This window comes from Monodon monoceros, unplaced genomic scaffold, assembly GCF_005190385.1.
Source record: "Monodon monoceros isolate NGI ecotype Baffin Bay Population unplaced genomic scaffold, NGI_Narwhal_1 Super_Scaffold_5, whole genome shotgun sequence".
NCBI classification, from domain to species: domain Eukaryota; kingdom Metazoa; phylum Chordata; class Mammalia; order Artiodactyla; family Monodontidae; genus Monodon; species Monodon monoceros.
The window spans coordinates 58,603,839-58,618,953 of record NW_021703782.1 but is presented as its reverse complement, the minus strand read 5'-3'; the positions used below and the strand labels follow the sequence as shown (position 1 = coordinate 58,618,953).

At 44.3% G+C, this 15,115-nt stretch overlaps 2 protein-coding genes across 6 annotated transcripts in view; one reads left to right on the top strand and one right to left on the bottom strand.

Annotated features, from left to right (window-relative positions):
* SLC1A1 (solute carrier family 1 member 1) overlaps window positions 1-5,070 on the top strand; it is a 61,184-nt gene extending 56,114 nt beyond the window's left edge. The window contains exons 11-12 of the mRNA XM_029201552.1: window positions 1,942-2,076; window positions 4,187-5,070. Coding sequence (XP_029057385.1) covers window positions 1,942-2,076; window positions 4,187-4,433 — 382 coding nt within the window. The 3' untranslated portion in view covers window positions 4,434-5,070. The remainder of the gene's footprint in view (window positions 1-1,941; window positions 2,077-4,186) is intronic.
* Window positions 5,071-11,080: 6,010 nt separating this feature from the next.
* Window positions 11,081-15,115, bottom strand: part of SPATA6L (spermatogenesis associated 6 like) — a 58,788-nt gene continuing 54,753 nt past the window's right edge. For all 5 annotated transcript variants that reach the window (XM_029203892.1, XM_029203895.1, XM_029203893.1 and 2 more), the window contains one exon: window positions 11,081-12,999. The gene's annotated coding sequence lies outside the window, so the exon portion shown is untranslated. The remainder of the gene's footprint in view (window positions 13,000-15,115) is intronic.

Here is a 15,115-nt window from a genome sequence, read left to right as displayed (position 1 = left end):
ATAATACCTCATCTAATCTTAACAGCAGCCCTGCAAAGTAGACATATTCTCCCCATCTTACAGGCAAGAAATTGAGACTCAGAGAAGTAACTTGCCTAAGGACACACCGTTAGTAAAACGGCAGAGCTGGATCTGTCTGCCTCTAAAACCTGTGCTCACTCTAGCTCATGACTCAGTCCCCAGCCTGTATGGAGAGCTGAGTTTTAAATGGCCTGACCTAAAACTAGATCTCAGTGCTAGGAAAGAACTTTCTACCAATGATTATTGTGTTTTCTTCTGTGAAACCCTCTTAAGTCAAAGTGGGGTATGTTCAAGAAGAAGTAGTTTTTTTATATTTTTACCCCCATCTGAAGATTTATAGTTCCAAGTTTCAGACCTAAGCCAGGCAAATGGCTGAAGTTTAATCAGCAAGGTCAAGGCTCAAGGGCAGAGTTTTCTTTGACTAAATGGATTTTGAGTTTCAAGCCCAGCCTCAATCCATAGGGACATGGTTAACCGTGATGTGTTGGGTCTTCCAAGAGGGATCAGTGGGTATGGACACAAATCACTTCTGACAAAGAAAACCCACTGATGCATTCACTTTAAATGTTTTCGACCACCACTGACATAAACTTAGGTTTTCCAAAGACTACTTAAGTCAGAACAGATCTAAAGGATTATGCAAGCCTGAAACTTTTAGAGGAATTGGGACAGCCCCAGAAATCTCTAATTTACTGTAAGTTGGTGGTCACAGCCACTGAAGGAAACCACAATTGTCAAAGAACTCTGGCCTGTGTTTGACCGTGCCCTCAGACACCACCTGTGACACATCACTAGGCAGATGAATGAACAGTAGAATCAGCTTGGTGAGAACTCTGAGGCTTTTTTAGCCCACAGAGTATGGATTTGTAGATAGAATCAGGGATTCTTCTAGTTTAAATTGACAGTGTCTCCATCTTCAGCTTTAAATCCAATGGCATCCTTGGCCCAAGGATGAGAAGGTGTATCCAGAAAATATAGGGGTCCCCTCAAGCTCATTCAAATCTAGGGACATTTCAGGGCAGGGCAAACCCTTGTTTTCTCCAAAATGACCAGATTTAAATCAGGAAGATGTTGCTGATGAAAAACTGCACATTCCAAAGAGAAAAATCCCTAGTGCCACATTTGATCTGCGCAAGAGGGATCTTTTTAAATACAAGGTAATGAAGTTCATTTGGCTGCCTCTCCTGGATTCCAGATCTTTCTTCCTTTTGCACAAAGTGCATCCACTGGTAAAAAGGAGCAGTCGGGAATAAACACTTGTACCTTGGACAGGAGTCACAGCTATTTCTCAACTCAGTGCCCTAAAGGGCAGCTCCCAGAGAGGTCAAGAGACTTGTGATGTAAAAGAAAGTACATTGAAACCTGTTTAGCCAGTGCCTCATTCCTTTGCCTTCACCTGGAATACCCTTGCCCATCCACCCCCATCCCCACCCCTTCACCATCCTTCAAGGCAGTGTAAATTCCTGGCACACATTAGATGCTCAATAAATGATTGCCTGGGTGAATAGATGGAGGAAGGGAGGAAGAAAGCAGGTGGAGAGGTACTTGGCACTTGCTTAGGATGGATGGCTACATGGATGGGTGGATAAAGCCCTCCATTAACACCTCGGTTGGTAAACTCTTGCCTTCCTGTTAAGTGTCTCTCTAGCTCATTTTTTGTGTGCCACTCACGCAGTTCCTCTCCACTTCCTCATGTTAGAATGACTTGCTATATCTCCCCCCTGGAAAAAGATCATGCTCTTCTCAGTCTTCCACAGCTGTCTAATGAGGCAGAGCTTGTGCCCAGCAGAGAACAGATTCTGACTGGCCAGTCTAGGGACAGAGCAGTAACAGCCAACAGGACTAACCGTTTTGGACCAGGGCCCTTGAAGGGAGAAGCGGGTGTCTGACTCCTTTTGTGTTGGTGTGTTTTGTCTACAGTGTCACGGCCACAGCCGCCAGCATCGGAGCTGCCGGTGTGCCCCAGGCCGGCCTGGTGACCATGGTGATCGTGCTGAGTGCCGTGGGGCTACCCGCTGAGGATGTCACCCTCATCATCGCTGTCGACTGGCTCCTGTGAGTTGGGATAAACGCACTGCCTCTGGCGGATGGGAAGGCAGGCTTCCCAGCCATGGATAATCTGCAGTCTGTCATCATTCTCCCCTCAGATTGCCTAATGAGCCATCTGTTGCTGCTTTAATTTCCCTCTGACCAGGCCATCTGATAACATGCTTAAAAACTAACTCCTCATAACTGCAAGCGGTGATTTTATAAAGCTTGTGATCTCCATTAACTCATTATACCTGGTAATGCTCAAGGTTAGGAGCTGGGTGTGGGATGAGATAAACATAAAATAATAAGGTGAAGAAGCCGGGCAAGGCCCCAGACATTCCAAACCCAATAGGCCACCCTAGCCTATCCCAGCATCATAGGTTCAGAACCACCTGGTTCAACGTCAGCCTACCTTCCCAAGATCGTCAGCACCACCAGGGCAGTAGCACAAGCAAAGGCTTTGGGATAAGACTAATTTGGATTTGAATCCTGGTTCAGTGTCTTACTGGCTCTTTGACCTTGAGCAAGTTCCTTAACCTCTCTGGGGGCCAGCTGCATTACCTATGAGATGGGAAAGATTCTGTCTAGTTCATGGGGTTGGTATAAGGACTGAGTGAGCTAAAATGAGAGGAGTGTCCAGAACAGTGTCTGGCTGGCAGTATATGCTCAATTAACAGCAAGTTTAATTGTTATGATTAGAATGAGTTGGACCATTCAGGCCTGAACCAACAATTCATTCTCTCTCTAACAACAGACACACACATGCACACACCTACCTAAGGAACAGAGCAGAACATCTGGGTAAGAACATGCCTTTTGTGACCCCCAAGGTTAAAGTTAGAATGAGCCTGGTTCCTGGCTTTAACCTTGATAGCCACTCTGTGCAGTGGTCTTCCAGCATCTGGGTGTGGCTCTGTCCCCTGGCCATCAGAGGAGAGTTTGCTCCATATTGAGCCTTCACTCAGAACCAGCCAGCTTTACTGGGGAGTACAGTGCTATGTAGTTTGCAAGTAGCAGCTGAAATAGTAGAAAGGGAAGCAGAAACATTCCATGTGGCCTTGAAGATACCGTCACATCCCAGAAGGCAGAAGCTTCTGCACTTGGGAAGCTGCTATGGGGCCCCCTCAGCAGCTAGCTGATTCTTCAAGGCCCAGCTGAGGTGGCACCTTTCTTGCCAAGATACCCTACCATTGAGGCAGGTGCTTCAATTTTTCTTTCTAGTGGTGATGGTGGATTTGCACTTCTCTCCTTTCCCTGGTTCTTCCTGAAACACAAGTGACCTTCACTTCCAAGACATCCAGAGAAGTCAAAGGCCTGACCTGATCCACGGACAAGAAGACACTAGCTGGTCCACACCAGGGTCTAGTTCAATCCATGTTCTAAATAGCAGGAGGGCACCCAGAATGGACGTGTGTAAGCACGTGCGTAAGCGTTTTCTGTCCTGCAGGTGTAGCTTTCACAGTATTCATGTACACATTTCCTAGCAACAGTGCTCCAGCATCCAGGATGCCTCCTTCACCTACTCGGCTTCCTGCCACCAGCCTCTCCTCTGGGCTGTCTGGGGGGTACCACTGGCTGAGAGTGCCACAAGGAGTAAGCTATTCCCAGGCTGGCTGGGGTTTCTGACCCTATGCTCAGTGGTGTCCCTGTTGGCTTGCTCATGGAGTGACCCTGTGTGAGAAAGAAAGGAGCACGCCGGGGACACACACACCACCCACAAAACATCCAAGTTCTCTCATCTTAGCCAAAAGAAGGCTCAGAAATGCCCATAAGAAAGAGGTTGGGTGAAAGACTAATGAATCCTGACCCTCCCTCAGCTCCCCCCAAATGTCTGTGAAGACGGTGTTCACATTTCTTTGGGAGGAGAGGAGGGAATTTAGGGAGCTCAGTGCTGAATTCAGGAGATTCACTGTGACTGACGGGGACCCAGGGCAGCCTGTATGCTCATTCTGTGCCTTTACAAACCACCTCTGGCCCAGGCCTGTGAAGTGGAGAGCCTCTGGTCAGCCAGCCCTGGGGACAGCACTTTGTGCTTTGCTTAATTTGTAACTGAATTCCTTGGGTCCTTTCCCGTCTCCAACTTGAAGGAAAATGAAATCCGGGCCTTCTGTCTGACTCCCTCTGTCCTCCCCAGGGATCGGTTCAGGACCATGGTGAATGTCCTCGGCGATGCATTCGGGACTGGCATCGTGGAGAAGCTCTCTAAGAAGGAGCTGGAGCAGATGGATGTTTCATCTGAAGTCAACATCGTGAACCCCTTTGCCTTGGAATCCACGACACTCGACAATGAAGACTTGGACACCAAGAAGTCCTATGTCAACGGAGGCTTTGCCGTCGACAAGTCCGACACCATCTCATTCACCCAGACCTCACAGTTCTAGGGCCGTGGCTTTGGAAAACTGGGAGTGGTGAAGGACCTCTCCAGGAGAGTCATCTCTTAGCAAATTCAAACATTAAGTAAGGAAAAGAAAAACACTAACAGCCAACTGTACATTTGATTTGATATACAGACCTCTGGATTATTTTCTATATTTGGATTCACAGCTTTTGCTCTCCGAGTTCTGGGATTTGGGGGTGGGGTAAGATGAGAGAAAATTGATTGAAAGGAAAGCTGTATTACCTGGAATTTTTAAATCCTGTGGGAGACAGAGTTAGGAAGTGTTTAAAGTAGTAACTGTTTTAATTAGGTAATATCAATAGATGTGAAAGAGAAACTGCTTTCTCATGCACAGACCAGTGTTTTGGGTTTTTAAAAAAGATATACTGTCATTACTCAGGCTTTATTGCCATGGATTTCCTTTGACCTCTCACATTTTTATAGATTATAATGCATCTAAACACCCCGCCCCCCCGCAAGTTAATGTGCCAAATTGTCCATTTTGAACTCATCTCCGGCCAATTTCAAAGAAACTACTCTGAAAGAAAACAGACCAGCACGGTTCTGCAGTAACAGTTTTAAGATGTATGTGAGGTCTGGGGAGAAGAGAGAAGGGTTCTTTTTTTCAATGTACTGTATTGGGACGCTGGTAACTATTAATCCAGTGTTCAGTATAGAGCTAGATATATATATATATATATATATATATATATAAATATGTATATATTTATTATTTTCATATAGTTTGCCAGACAGAGATCACAATTGAACTGTCAACGTGAAATACAGAGCTCTCCTTGTACTTGAATAATAACTACAATTTCAATCCAGATATGCTTTGGGGCTTAATCAGAACCGCTCTCTCATAAGCATAAGAATGAGAAATCATGTTGTTTGATCGTTTCACGTTTGTGTATCAGCCCCAAAGCAGAGATGTTATTCTGGTGATACTCTGAGGTGGCACGGCCCACTCATTTACAACTTCCAGATTCTACTTCTGGGAGGGAATCCATATCAGCTCTATATAAGACTATATACAAAGTTGTCACTCATATAAGGCTGGATGTGTTTTTATCCAACTGGATGTGTTTAATATAATAATATTATCCAACTATAATTCTTCCAAAGTCAATTATACCTGCTTAAAAAGACAGTACTTTGCCCTTTCCTACCCACCAGGCCCAAACAACAATGGCAAGCTACCAGCTAAGTTGTATTTTAATATGGGTTTGATGGACTGAACAAGCCACATTGGCCAGAAAAGCACTGTCCCTACCCTAGATTCTTGCAGAGTAAATCCCACAACATGAGACATTGGTATCAGTGGTTCAGGGAAATTCTTCCGTTGTATGAAACTTGTGTCCTCTTCCAGGGAAGTTTGTTCTAACTAACTAGTAGTCTAGTAATCTTGGCCCCTGCTCATTAAAATCCGCTGCCTGTCATTCTTCTGCTCATTTGTGAAGACAGCGTATTGAAGTCTGTGCTCGGCTCTCATCTTGTAAATAATGCTTACCATATACTTGTGTTTACACTGAGATCCAAAATAGTCCTGTTTCTGCAGTATTGCGTAGCCAATTTAAGCCTGTGCTTTTATATTTAAGAAATCAGAAACTGTGCCAAAGATCATGGAATAGTAAAACAAAATGCTCAGTATTGACCACCTGCACCTGAAATCTACAAGAGGATGATACCAAATGGTCATGTACACATAAATTATGGACCCATGATTCAATGTGAATTTTAACATGCAGATATTGTGGTGTTGTTTAGGAAGTAAATATAAATACAGTTGAATCAGTAATTTATCTTGGGCTGAATGGTTCTACCCCCTTGGCAGCCTGCTTTGATTTGAGACACTGGAGTTGACAGAGCCATTCGTGAACTGCAGGTCATCCTTATTTTGGAGTGAGTTTGTAACCAGCCTCTTAACACACTGTGCTGTTAACTCATAAAAGAGAACAATGTTCCATTTCAGTCTCAATAAACATTTCCATCATTCTTCTCTGCCTTTTCCTTCCCTAATCTGTTCTTTTATCTCACGAACTCCGATGGGTGTGGGAAGGGAGAGACCTGGTCAGTTGATAGTCACACGTGAAACATCTCATTGCCCTAGTAATTCCAGAGACTGCAGGAGGCACAGGTTGTATCTTACACTCCTTAGCATATCTCGTCCCATACCCCCCAGGGCACATTACAATACTGAGCACGTAGTATTACTAAAAACAAACATATCTCATTGTAGTTTTGATTTGCATTTCTCTAATGATTAATGATGTTGAGCATTCTCTCATGTGTTTGTTGGCAATCTGTATATCTTCTTTGGAGAAATGTCTTTTTAGGTCTTCTGCCCATTTTTGGATTGGGTCGTTTGTTTTTTTCATATTGAGCTGCATGAGCTGCTTGTAAATTTTGGAGATTAATCCTTTGTCAGTTGCTTCGTTTGCAAATATTTTCTCCCATTCTGAGGGTTGTCTTTTCGTCTTATGTTTTCCTTTGCTGTGCAAAAGCTTTTAAGTTTCATTAGGTACCATTTGTTTATTTTTATTTCCATTTCTCTAGGAGGTGGGTCAAAAAGGATCTTGTTGGGATTTATGTCATAGAGTGTTCTGCCTATGTTTTCCTCTAAGAGTTTGATGGTGTCTGGCCTTACATTTAGGTCTTTAATCCATTTTGAGTTTATTTTTGTGTATGGTGTTAGGGAGTGTTCTAATTTCATTCTTTTACATGTAGCTGTCCAGTTTTCCCAGCACCACTTATTGAAGAGGCTGTCTTTTCTCCACTGTATATTTCTGCCTCCTTTATCAAAGATAAGGTGACCATATGTGTGTGGGCTTTCTGTCCTGTTCCATGATCTATATTTCTGTTTTTGTGCCAGTACCATACTGTCTTGATTATTGTAGCTTTGTAGTATAGTCCGAAGTCCAGGAGCCTGATTCCTCCAGCTGTTTTTTTTTTCTCACACCAGTCAGAATGACCATCATCAAAAAATCTACAAACAATAAAGGCTGGAGAGGGTGTGGAGAAAAGGGAACCCTCTTGCACTGTTGGTGGGAATGTAAATTGATACAGCCACTATGGAGAACAGTGTGGAGGTTCCTTAAAAAACTAAAAATAGAACTACCATATGACCCAGCAATCCCACTACTGGGCATATACCCTGAGAAAACCATAATTCAAAAAGAGTCATGTACCAAAATGTTCAATGCAGCTCTATTTACAATAGCCAGGACATGGAAGCAACCTAAGTGTCCATCGACAGATGAATGGATAAAGATGTGGCACATATATACAATGGAATATTACCCAGCCATAAAAAGAAACGAAATTGAGTTATTTGTAGTGAGGTGGATGGACCTAGAATCTGTCATACAGAGTGATGTAAGTCAGAAAGAGAAAAAACAAATACCATATGCTAACACATATATACGGAATCTTAAAAAAAAAAAAAAAGTCATGAAGAACCTAGGGGCAAGACGGGAATAAAGATGCAGACCTACTGGAGAATGGACTTGAGGAGGATACGGGGAGGGGGAAGGGTAAGCTGGGACAAAGTGAGAGAGTGGCATGGACATATATACACTACCAAATGTAAAATAGCTAGCTAGTGGGAAGCAGCCACATAGCACCGGGAGATCAGCTCAGTGCTTTGTGACCATCTAGAGGGGTGGGATAGGGAGGGTGGGAGGGAGAAAGCTGCAAGAGGGAAGAGATATGGAGACATATGTATAACTGATTCACTTTGTTATAAAGCAGAAACTAACACACCATTGTAAAGCAGTTATACTCCAATAAAGATGTTAAAAAAAAAAAAAACAGTGATTGCACGCAAGGCTACAGAACCAGTTCAGTTAATCGTCAGGGCTGGGACCATATGACTCAATGAACAAAGGATGTCATCATTCGCCATGTTGAACTCCCCTCATGCAAGGACAAACGAGCTTTCACGACAAGGAGTTCTCACCATGAATCCAGCACTTCCAGCAATGACACCTATTACAGTCTTTCCTAGAAGTCGTCCCACTAAAATAGGTGTGATATTTACCTCAGTTCAAGATATCAATCTAAATAAGTGCCAGTTCCTGGAGGAAAAGGAACAGGGATGTTGATTTTGGGGTGGGGGAAGGGGGGGTGGTTTCCTAAAAATGCTGTTTACAAACATAATATTCCAATGACAGGAAATGAGAGCAGAAAGCATCTCTTGTTGGCCTAAGCAAGAAGTGGTTAACCTCGTCCCAACTCCTGTCAAGAGACCTTAGTTGCCCTGTCACTTTACTGAAGGACTCTGAATTCATTTTTTTCAAACCCTTGAGGTTGAATCATCCAGCATGCACCAGCCTCAGGGACAATCAAGTGACAACCAAGGGGTGGCAGAAAGTAGCAGAAAGGTCATGAGGTTTGGAGACAGGACAGACCAGGGTTTGGAAATTGGCTCGGACACTCAGCTTTTCTGAGCCTAAGTGTCCTCAGCAAAAAAAAAAGGGGGGGAGATGGGGGGAGGGGAATGCTTTCCTCAATAATTAAATGAGATGAGCATAATAACAGCTAACACTTACTGAGTGCTTGTTTTGTGCCAGGCACTGATTTGAAGGGCTTTAAATGCATTAATTCATTTGCTTATGACAACAACATTATGAAATAGATGGTACCACTGACTCCATCTCACATAGATGGACACTGAGGCACAAAAAAAGGTTATGTTATTTGCTCAAGTCAGTCAGCCAGTAAATGGTAAAACCAGGATTCAAATCCAGGTGCTCTCACTCCAGGGCCCTCAACCTTAACACCGCCTACTAATGCCCTTGGGAAGCACCTGATACAGCACCTGGCAAACTGAGGCAGTAAATACAGGAATAAAAGAGAGAAAAAGATGGGGCAGGAAGAAGGAAAAAGACCTTTACTCCATTTCTCTCCTGGGATTCCAGGTCTCCCAGAGTTAGTTGGTAAGGTCTTTAAAAGACTGTAGCTCGGGGCTTCCCTGGTGGCACAGTGGTTGAGAGTCCGCCTGCCGATGCAGGGGACGCGGGTTCGTGCCCCAGTCCGGGAAGATCCCACATGCCGCGGAGCGGCTGGGCCCGTGAGCCATGGCCGCTGAGCCTGTGCGTCTGGAGCCTGGGCTCCACAGCGGGAGAGGCCACAATGGTGAGAGGCCCGCATACCGCAAACAAAACAAAACAAAACAGACTGTAGCTCTCCCAAGTCCCTGGACGTTGCCCTTGTCCTGGCCTCCTCTGTGGAAGGACCTAGAATAAACTACTCCACACCCCCACCCAGGCTGAGCAAGACATGCAGTGACATACCTTGGCTGAGCCAAAAGCAGATCCAGCCAGTCAAAAACCAAAGACCCATCACATATGTTTCAGCTCTCCTACCTTACAGCGAACTCCGCCCTGCCAGAGGTCTCCCTTCTTCCTCTTCATTTGAAAATCCTAATCCTGGTACCTGAGCCGCCTAGCAGCCCCCAGTTCCCCACACCGTCTCTGGGCAGGCATGGTGGCCCTCAGTGCTGCCATCTCAGAGCTCCTGGAATTGAGATGGCACACAAAACAAACCCTGCCACAGAATATGCTGTATTCCTTCTGCCCACAGCGTCTTGGAGAGGCAAAGCTGTGGTCACCACAGAGAGCAAATAAATGAGCCCTGGCAGGTGATTCTCATGGTGAATGATGAGGAGGGTTGATATTATACTATAGGCTACAGGGTACTTTTAAAATAAGATAAGAGAAAGAAAAGTACATAAATATACATTTATGAATATAAAAATATACTTACGGGGGTGCTGCAGGATCACTCTAAAAATACAGAAGCCCAAGGGGGAAATTTCGGACTGCTGAAGAAGCTCCGACAAGCCAGCCATCCATTTGCACCAGGGTAAAGCGCCTGTCCTAGGCATGACCCTGCTTTTGCCAAATTTCCTAGTTCTGAAGGTGAAACCAAGCACAGGCTCTTTCCTCTGATGATCGAAGTAACTACTGCTTCCCCTAGGCCCCACGTGGAGGGGCCGGGGGAGCAGACCAAGGAGCAGTAAGATTGCAGCTCCGCTCACTGTCAGCAGGGTTCCCACTCCATGGGAAGAGGGGACGGAGTTCTCTCCAAGACCTGCACATCCCCCAGGAGTGCTGGGATGGGCCCCCTATTCAGGGAAGGACAGCAGTCCCGTCAGGCAGTACTAGCAGGTTCACTGGTCACACATGGACTAGAGAGCACGTCCTTTCCTCGGGCTGCCCTCAGAGAGGTCAGAGGGCTCCTTTAATGGAACTAATCAAGAACAGCCATGACTATTAGTAAGAGCGGCCAGGCATTCAGGGGCTAGGTGAACTTGCATACATAATCCATCAGTCCTCCCCAATTATGCATTTAAAACCGACCAACTTCTCTTATGTTAAACATATTATGTACACTCTCATTTTTAAAATCTTATTTATAATTCAGGGTCTATAGGCTTCAGCTAACTTTGGGTCAGTCAGGTGACAATAGGGTAATGGTCTTACTGTATGGTGGCTTTTGCTTGGAGGGCCCAGGCTCCACCAAGGAGATTTTCCCAGGAGCCTCTGTAAACCCAGACCCTGTAAAATACATTTGTAAAATACGGTCCAGGCTTTGATAGATCTGCTGCTGTGAAAGTCAAGAAAACAGTAATAAACTGAAGCAAGACAGGTGGGGATATTTATTACATTTAATGACACAGATCTTCCCAAAGTAATCTCCAATAAGTCACAAAATTATTCACATTTTTATATATTCCAAAAGCAAAATCCTGCTGCAATCCTGGCCCCAATGTAAGTCCTCAAAACTGAAATAACTCCTTGAGAAATAAAAAGATAAAATAGGAATAACTTAAACAATAGAGTTAGCAGATCAGGAAGTGAGCAAAAGGCAGATTGATTTGTGAAAGAAAAAAAAAAGACTTTAAATAAGAATGGGCATTTAAGATCTTATCCCTAAATTGAATTAAGGAGTTATGCTCAAACCATAAAAAAAGAAAAAAAGGACAATGAGTGTCACAGTGGGTATCTGAACAATAACTGCCACCGGATACCAATTCATTAGAACTGATTTCCTTCAGCTGCTTATATCCTTCCTAAGTGGCCCTTTTCTGAGAACTCTACCATAGTCTTAATGTAATACAGTATTTTTTATTATTGATGACTACTTAGACCTCAAAATAACAAACTGACAACTATAGTTTCAGACACAATGAGAACATACAAGCAGGTGTAATTTAAGCATATCGTCTGTCTTTCAAAGGTGGAATGCTTGTTGTGATATATACCTTTATTAGGCTGAAATTCTGAGAAGGGGATAAATGAATTTTGTTTTATTTTGGCTTTTGGACTTTTTTTCTCCTTTAATTTTAAATTTCGTTTTCTTAATTTACCTAATGAACCAATTCCTGTGGTAATAATGAGAAAAGGAAACTTGACTCTCACTGAATCTTGTAAAAACTGAAAGGGTTTTAGGGCATGGTAGAGGAAAATGCTCAGGATATAGCATGAAGGAAAGACAAAGGTTTCCGTTTTCAAGCCCTCTCTTCTCTGGGTCTGTAGACCCATGAAGACAAATGTCCACTTCAATCCACCCCCATCCTCTTCTTGTTCCTCAAACTGGGTAAGCATTTCATGAAGGCACCCTTCTACTAATTTTAAATCTGGTTTTGACAGTCATTTCTGCCAAACTTAGTGTAGTTATTTCAGAAAAATATTTGAAGGTTTTGTTCCTCATATAAATTTATTTAAGAATTGTTGGAAAAAAGGAGGGGTAGGTGACAGAAGGAGTGGTTTAAACAACAAACAAAAGAAATTAGCCTCCTCTTACAAATGTAGCATAGAAATTAAACCTTTAAAGCAAGACCTGAATTCTCCAGAAGTAATGCTCCCTCTTCCTAGGTTTTCAGTTGATATCATGTAAATCAAGCCTAACACTAAAAAGCAAACAAACAACCACAAAAAAACAGATTTACCAAAAATGGAAAATCAGGGTGACAGTCTTTTCCTAGAGGATATATCAGTTTATTCCTCTAGATAGCAGCTTCCTCGAGCTCATGGAAAATGTAAGAGGAATGGGAAGGAACAGGAAGGGACAGGAAGGAACGGGAAGGAAAAGGAAGGGAAGGGAAGGGAAATAGGTAGAGGTGGGGGAGGCGTGAGGACAAGCGGGAAGGAGGAAAAAATGAGGAAGGAGGGAAAGAAAAGAACTTTTCAAGAACACATCCACTGCCAAAAATGAGGAACACCTGAAAAGGCATCTTGACACCTTCTCATCAGAATTTTAAGAAGCACTTTCCAAATGAAAAAGCACCGGCCACCCAACTATTATTTTCGTTTTCAAGCTCAAAACAAGCATACAAACAAACTAAAACACAAATTTTCCAGCTTGACAAGAAAACTTGAGCCCCAAACAGCAGACACTTTAATCAATGACTCTTACCTGGGTACAAAAGACTGGGTGGGTACAGGTTTGAGTTAATGGGGGTTAGACACTGGTGCTTTGATACACAGAACAAAAACTGTTGTTCAGTTGGCTTAGATGAGTGAGCTCCTCATGATGCTCCTCCAGCTTTCATTCAGTCTCCCCTGTGAAATGTGAAGACACTTCATACACTACATGTGGTACTGAGAAAAAGGCCATCAATAAACACAACCAAGGAGAAGAAGATGGTTTCCCTCTATCCAAATCTTGGCATGTAGCTCTACGTGTAGGAAGGAGGCAATGTTAGGTTAGCAAGACAAACACCTGTGTGACCTTGGGCAAGTTACCTGGCCTCTTTGTATACTATCAGGATGATGACAAGCAAAGTATCTACCTCTTAGTGTTACTCTGAGGAGCAGTACAGTCCTTGGCACATAGTAAATGTGCAGAAACTGCTAGGTGTTATTGAGCTGAACTGTTAAACATGCCCAAATCAATTCTATTCCATGGAGCAATTATTTTTGAGAGTGGAGGGGGTCAGTATAGGATTGGGGGGTGTTCTGAGTCCCCCATTCTCAAGACATTTGCAGCCTACTGCAGAGATTCTCGGTGCTAAATGTGCATTAGAATCTCCTGAAGAACCTTTATAGAAATACTGATGCCAGGCACCACCCACAGAGATTCCAATTAAGTTGGTCCAGAATGTGACCTGGGCATCAGTATTTTTCAGCACCCCCAGGTGATTCTAATGCTCATTGAGGATTGCTGACCCAGGAATTTGCCATGTGATTTGGGTGTATGGCCACTGCCTGTGTGGTCTGTCTGTTAGACTCTGACAGGACCAGGAGCCCCTGGGATGAAGGGAGGTGTGTCATTATCCATGTGTCAATCACCACAAACCATCAAATGACAAATCCCTCCGAAGCTGGTGAGCAAATCAGAGAGGGAGAGCCTCGAGGTTGGAGCTTGGCATCTGTAGGCTGGTTTGCTTTTTGCTTTGGTTGTAAGGGAGGTGAAGGGGCCCCGTGGGAGGAAGTAAAATGGCTCCTGCCTGCCCAGCAGAGATGGTAAGGTTGGAAGCCGTAGCAGCCCCTCCCTTTGGAGCTGGAGGCCTAAGGAGCTATGACAGAATCAGAAACCAGCATTTTAATTCACTGTTGTCCTTTTTCTTTCCTTTTCTTGGTTTATTTCCTTTTTGCTATTCTTTAATTTTAGAAAAGTTTTTGTGCTACATTTCTTGTCTGTGTCTGAGGATGTCTGGGCCTGGGTTCTTTGCCCTCCCTCAAGTTGGGAGCATTACAAGTGGACCAGGTCCCGCTGCAGGCTGGCCATGGCGGCGGCAGCTGGGATCATGGGAGCTGCTCACAGGGATGGGAGGGTCGGTGGGCCAGAGCTGGTTCCATCTGCTCAGTCTCCCATCCCTTTGCAGAAACCTCCCTCCAGTCCTCTGCCCTCTTCTTGGGAGAGTTTTCATAAGGAAAACCAACTACAATACAAGGCTGAAGGAATGAAGTCCTTAGTGGAGGCACGTGGAGGGGCAGAAGGCAGAGGGCCTGAGTCTGCCTGAGGGACCAGCAGGTTTCACAGAGGAGGCCTTGTAAGCCCAACCTTGAAAGTGGAATCTCAGTGAGCACACACCAGACGTGGGCAATCAGCTCTTGATAAGGACGGTGACACCGAGGCAATCACACCTCACAGGAGAACTAGGGATAATGGGTGTGTGCGTGTGTGTGTGTGTGTGTGTGCACGCTTATGGGACTTTTTTAATGGTAAAATTCATATAACCTAAAATTCACCATCTTAAAGTATACAAAGGATCATCTGTTTTACACCAAAAGTATCAAGGCCCAAACCATCCTGAGTAAGGAGAAACAGGTGTATTCCAACCCCTTCGACCCATCTCTTCCACACATTCCCTGGTCAGACAATTGGACTCATTGTTTCTGGTCCAAGCATCCCTAACTTAATCCCTAAGTGCTAAGAATCTACTTTTTCATTTCCCCTGAATCTTGAGGTCACCAGGAAACCAGGAGAGGGAAAGATGATGAACAGTGAAAGAGCAGAAGTGCAGAAGGGAAGGACAAGCTCTGGTGCTGTAAGCAGGAGAGTCCTTGAGAAAAGCAGGGCAGGGGACAAGGAGTGGAAACTCACTGGGTCTTCTGCCGAATGCTCCTCTCTGTTGCTGTCTACCCAGCCCATAGGCATAACGGTCCCATTTTAGCTGCTTGACCTTGCTTGTTTGGATCTTCCCTGGATTCACTGAGACAGCTTCATTCTACT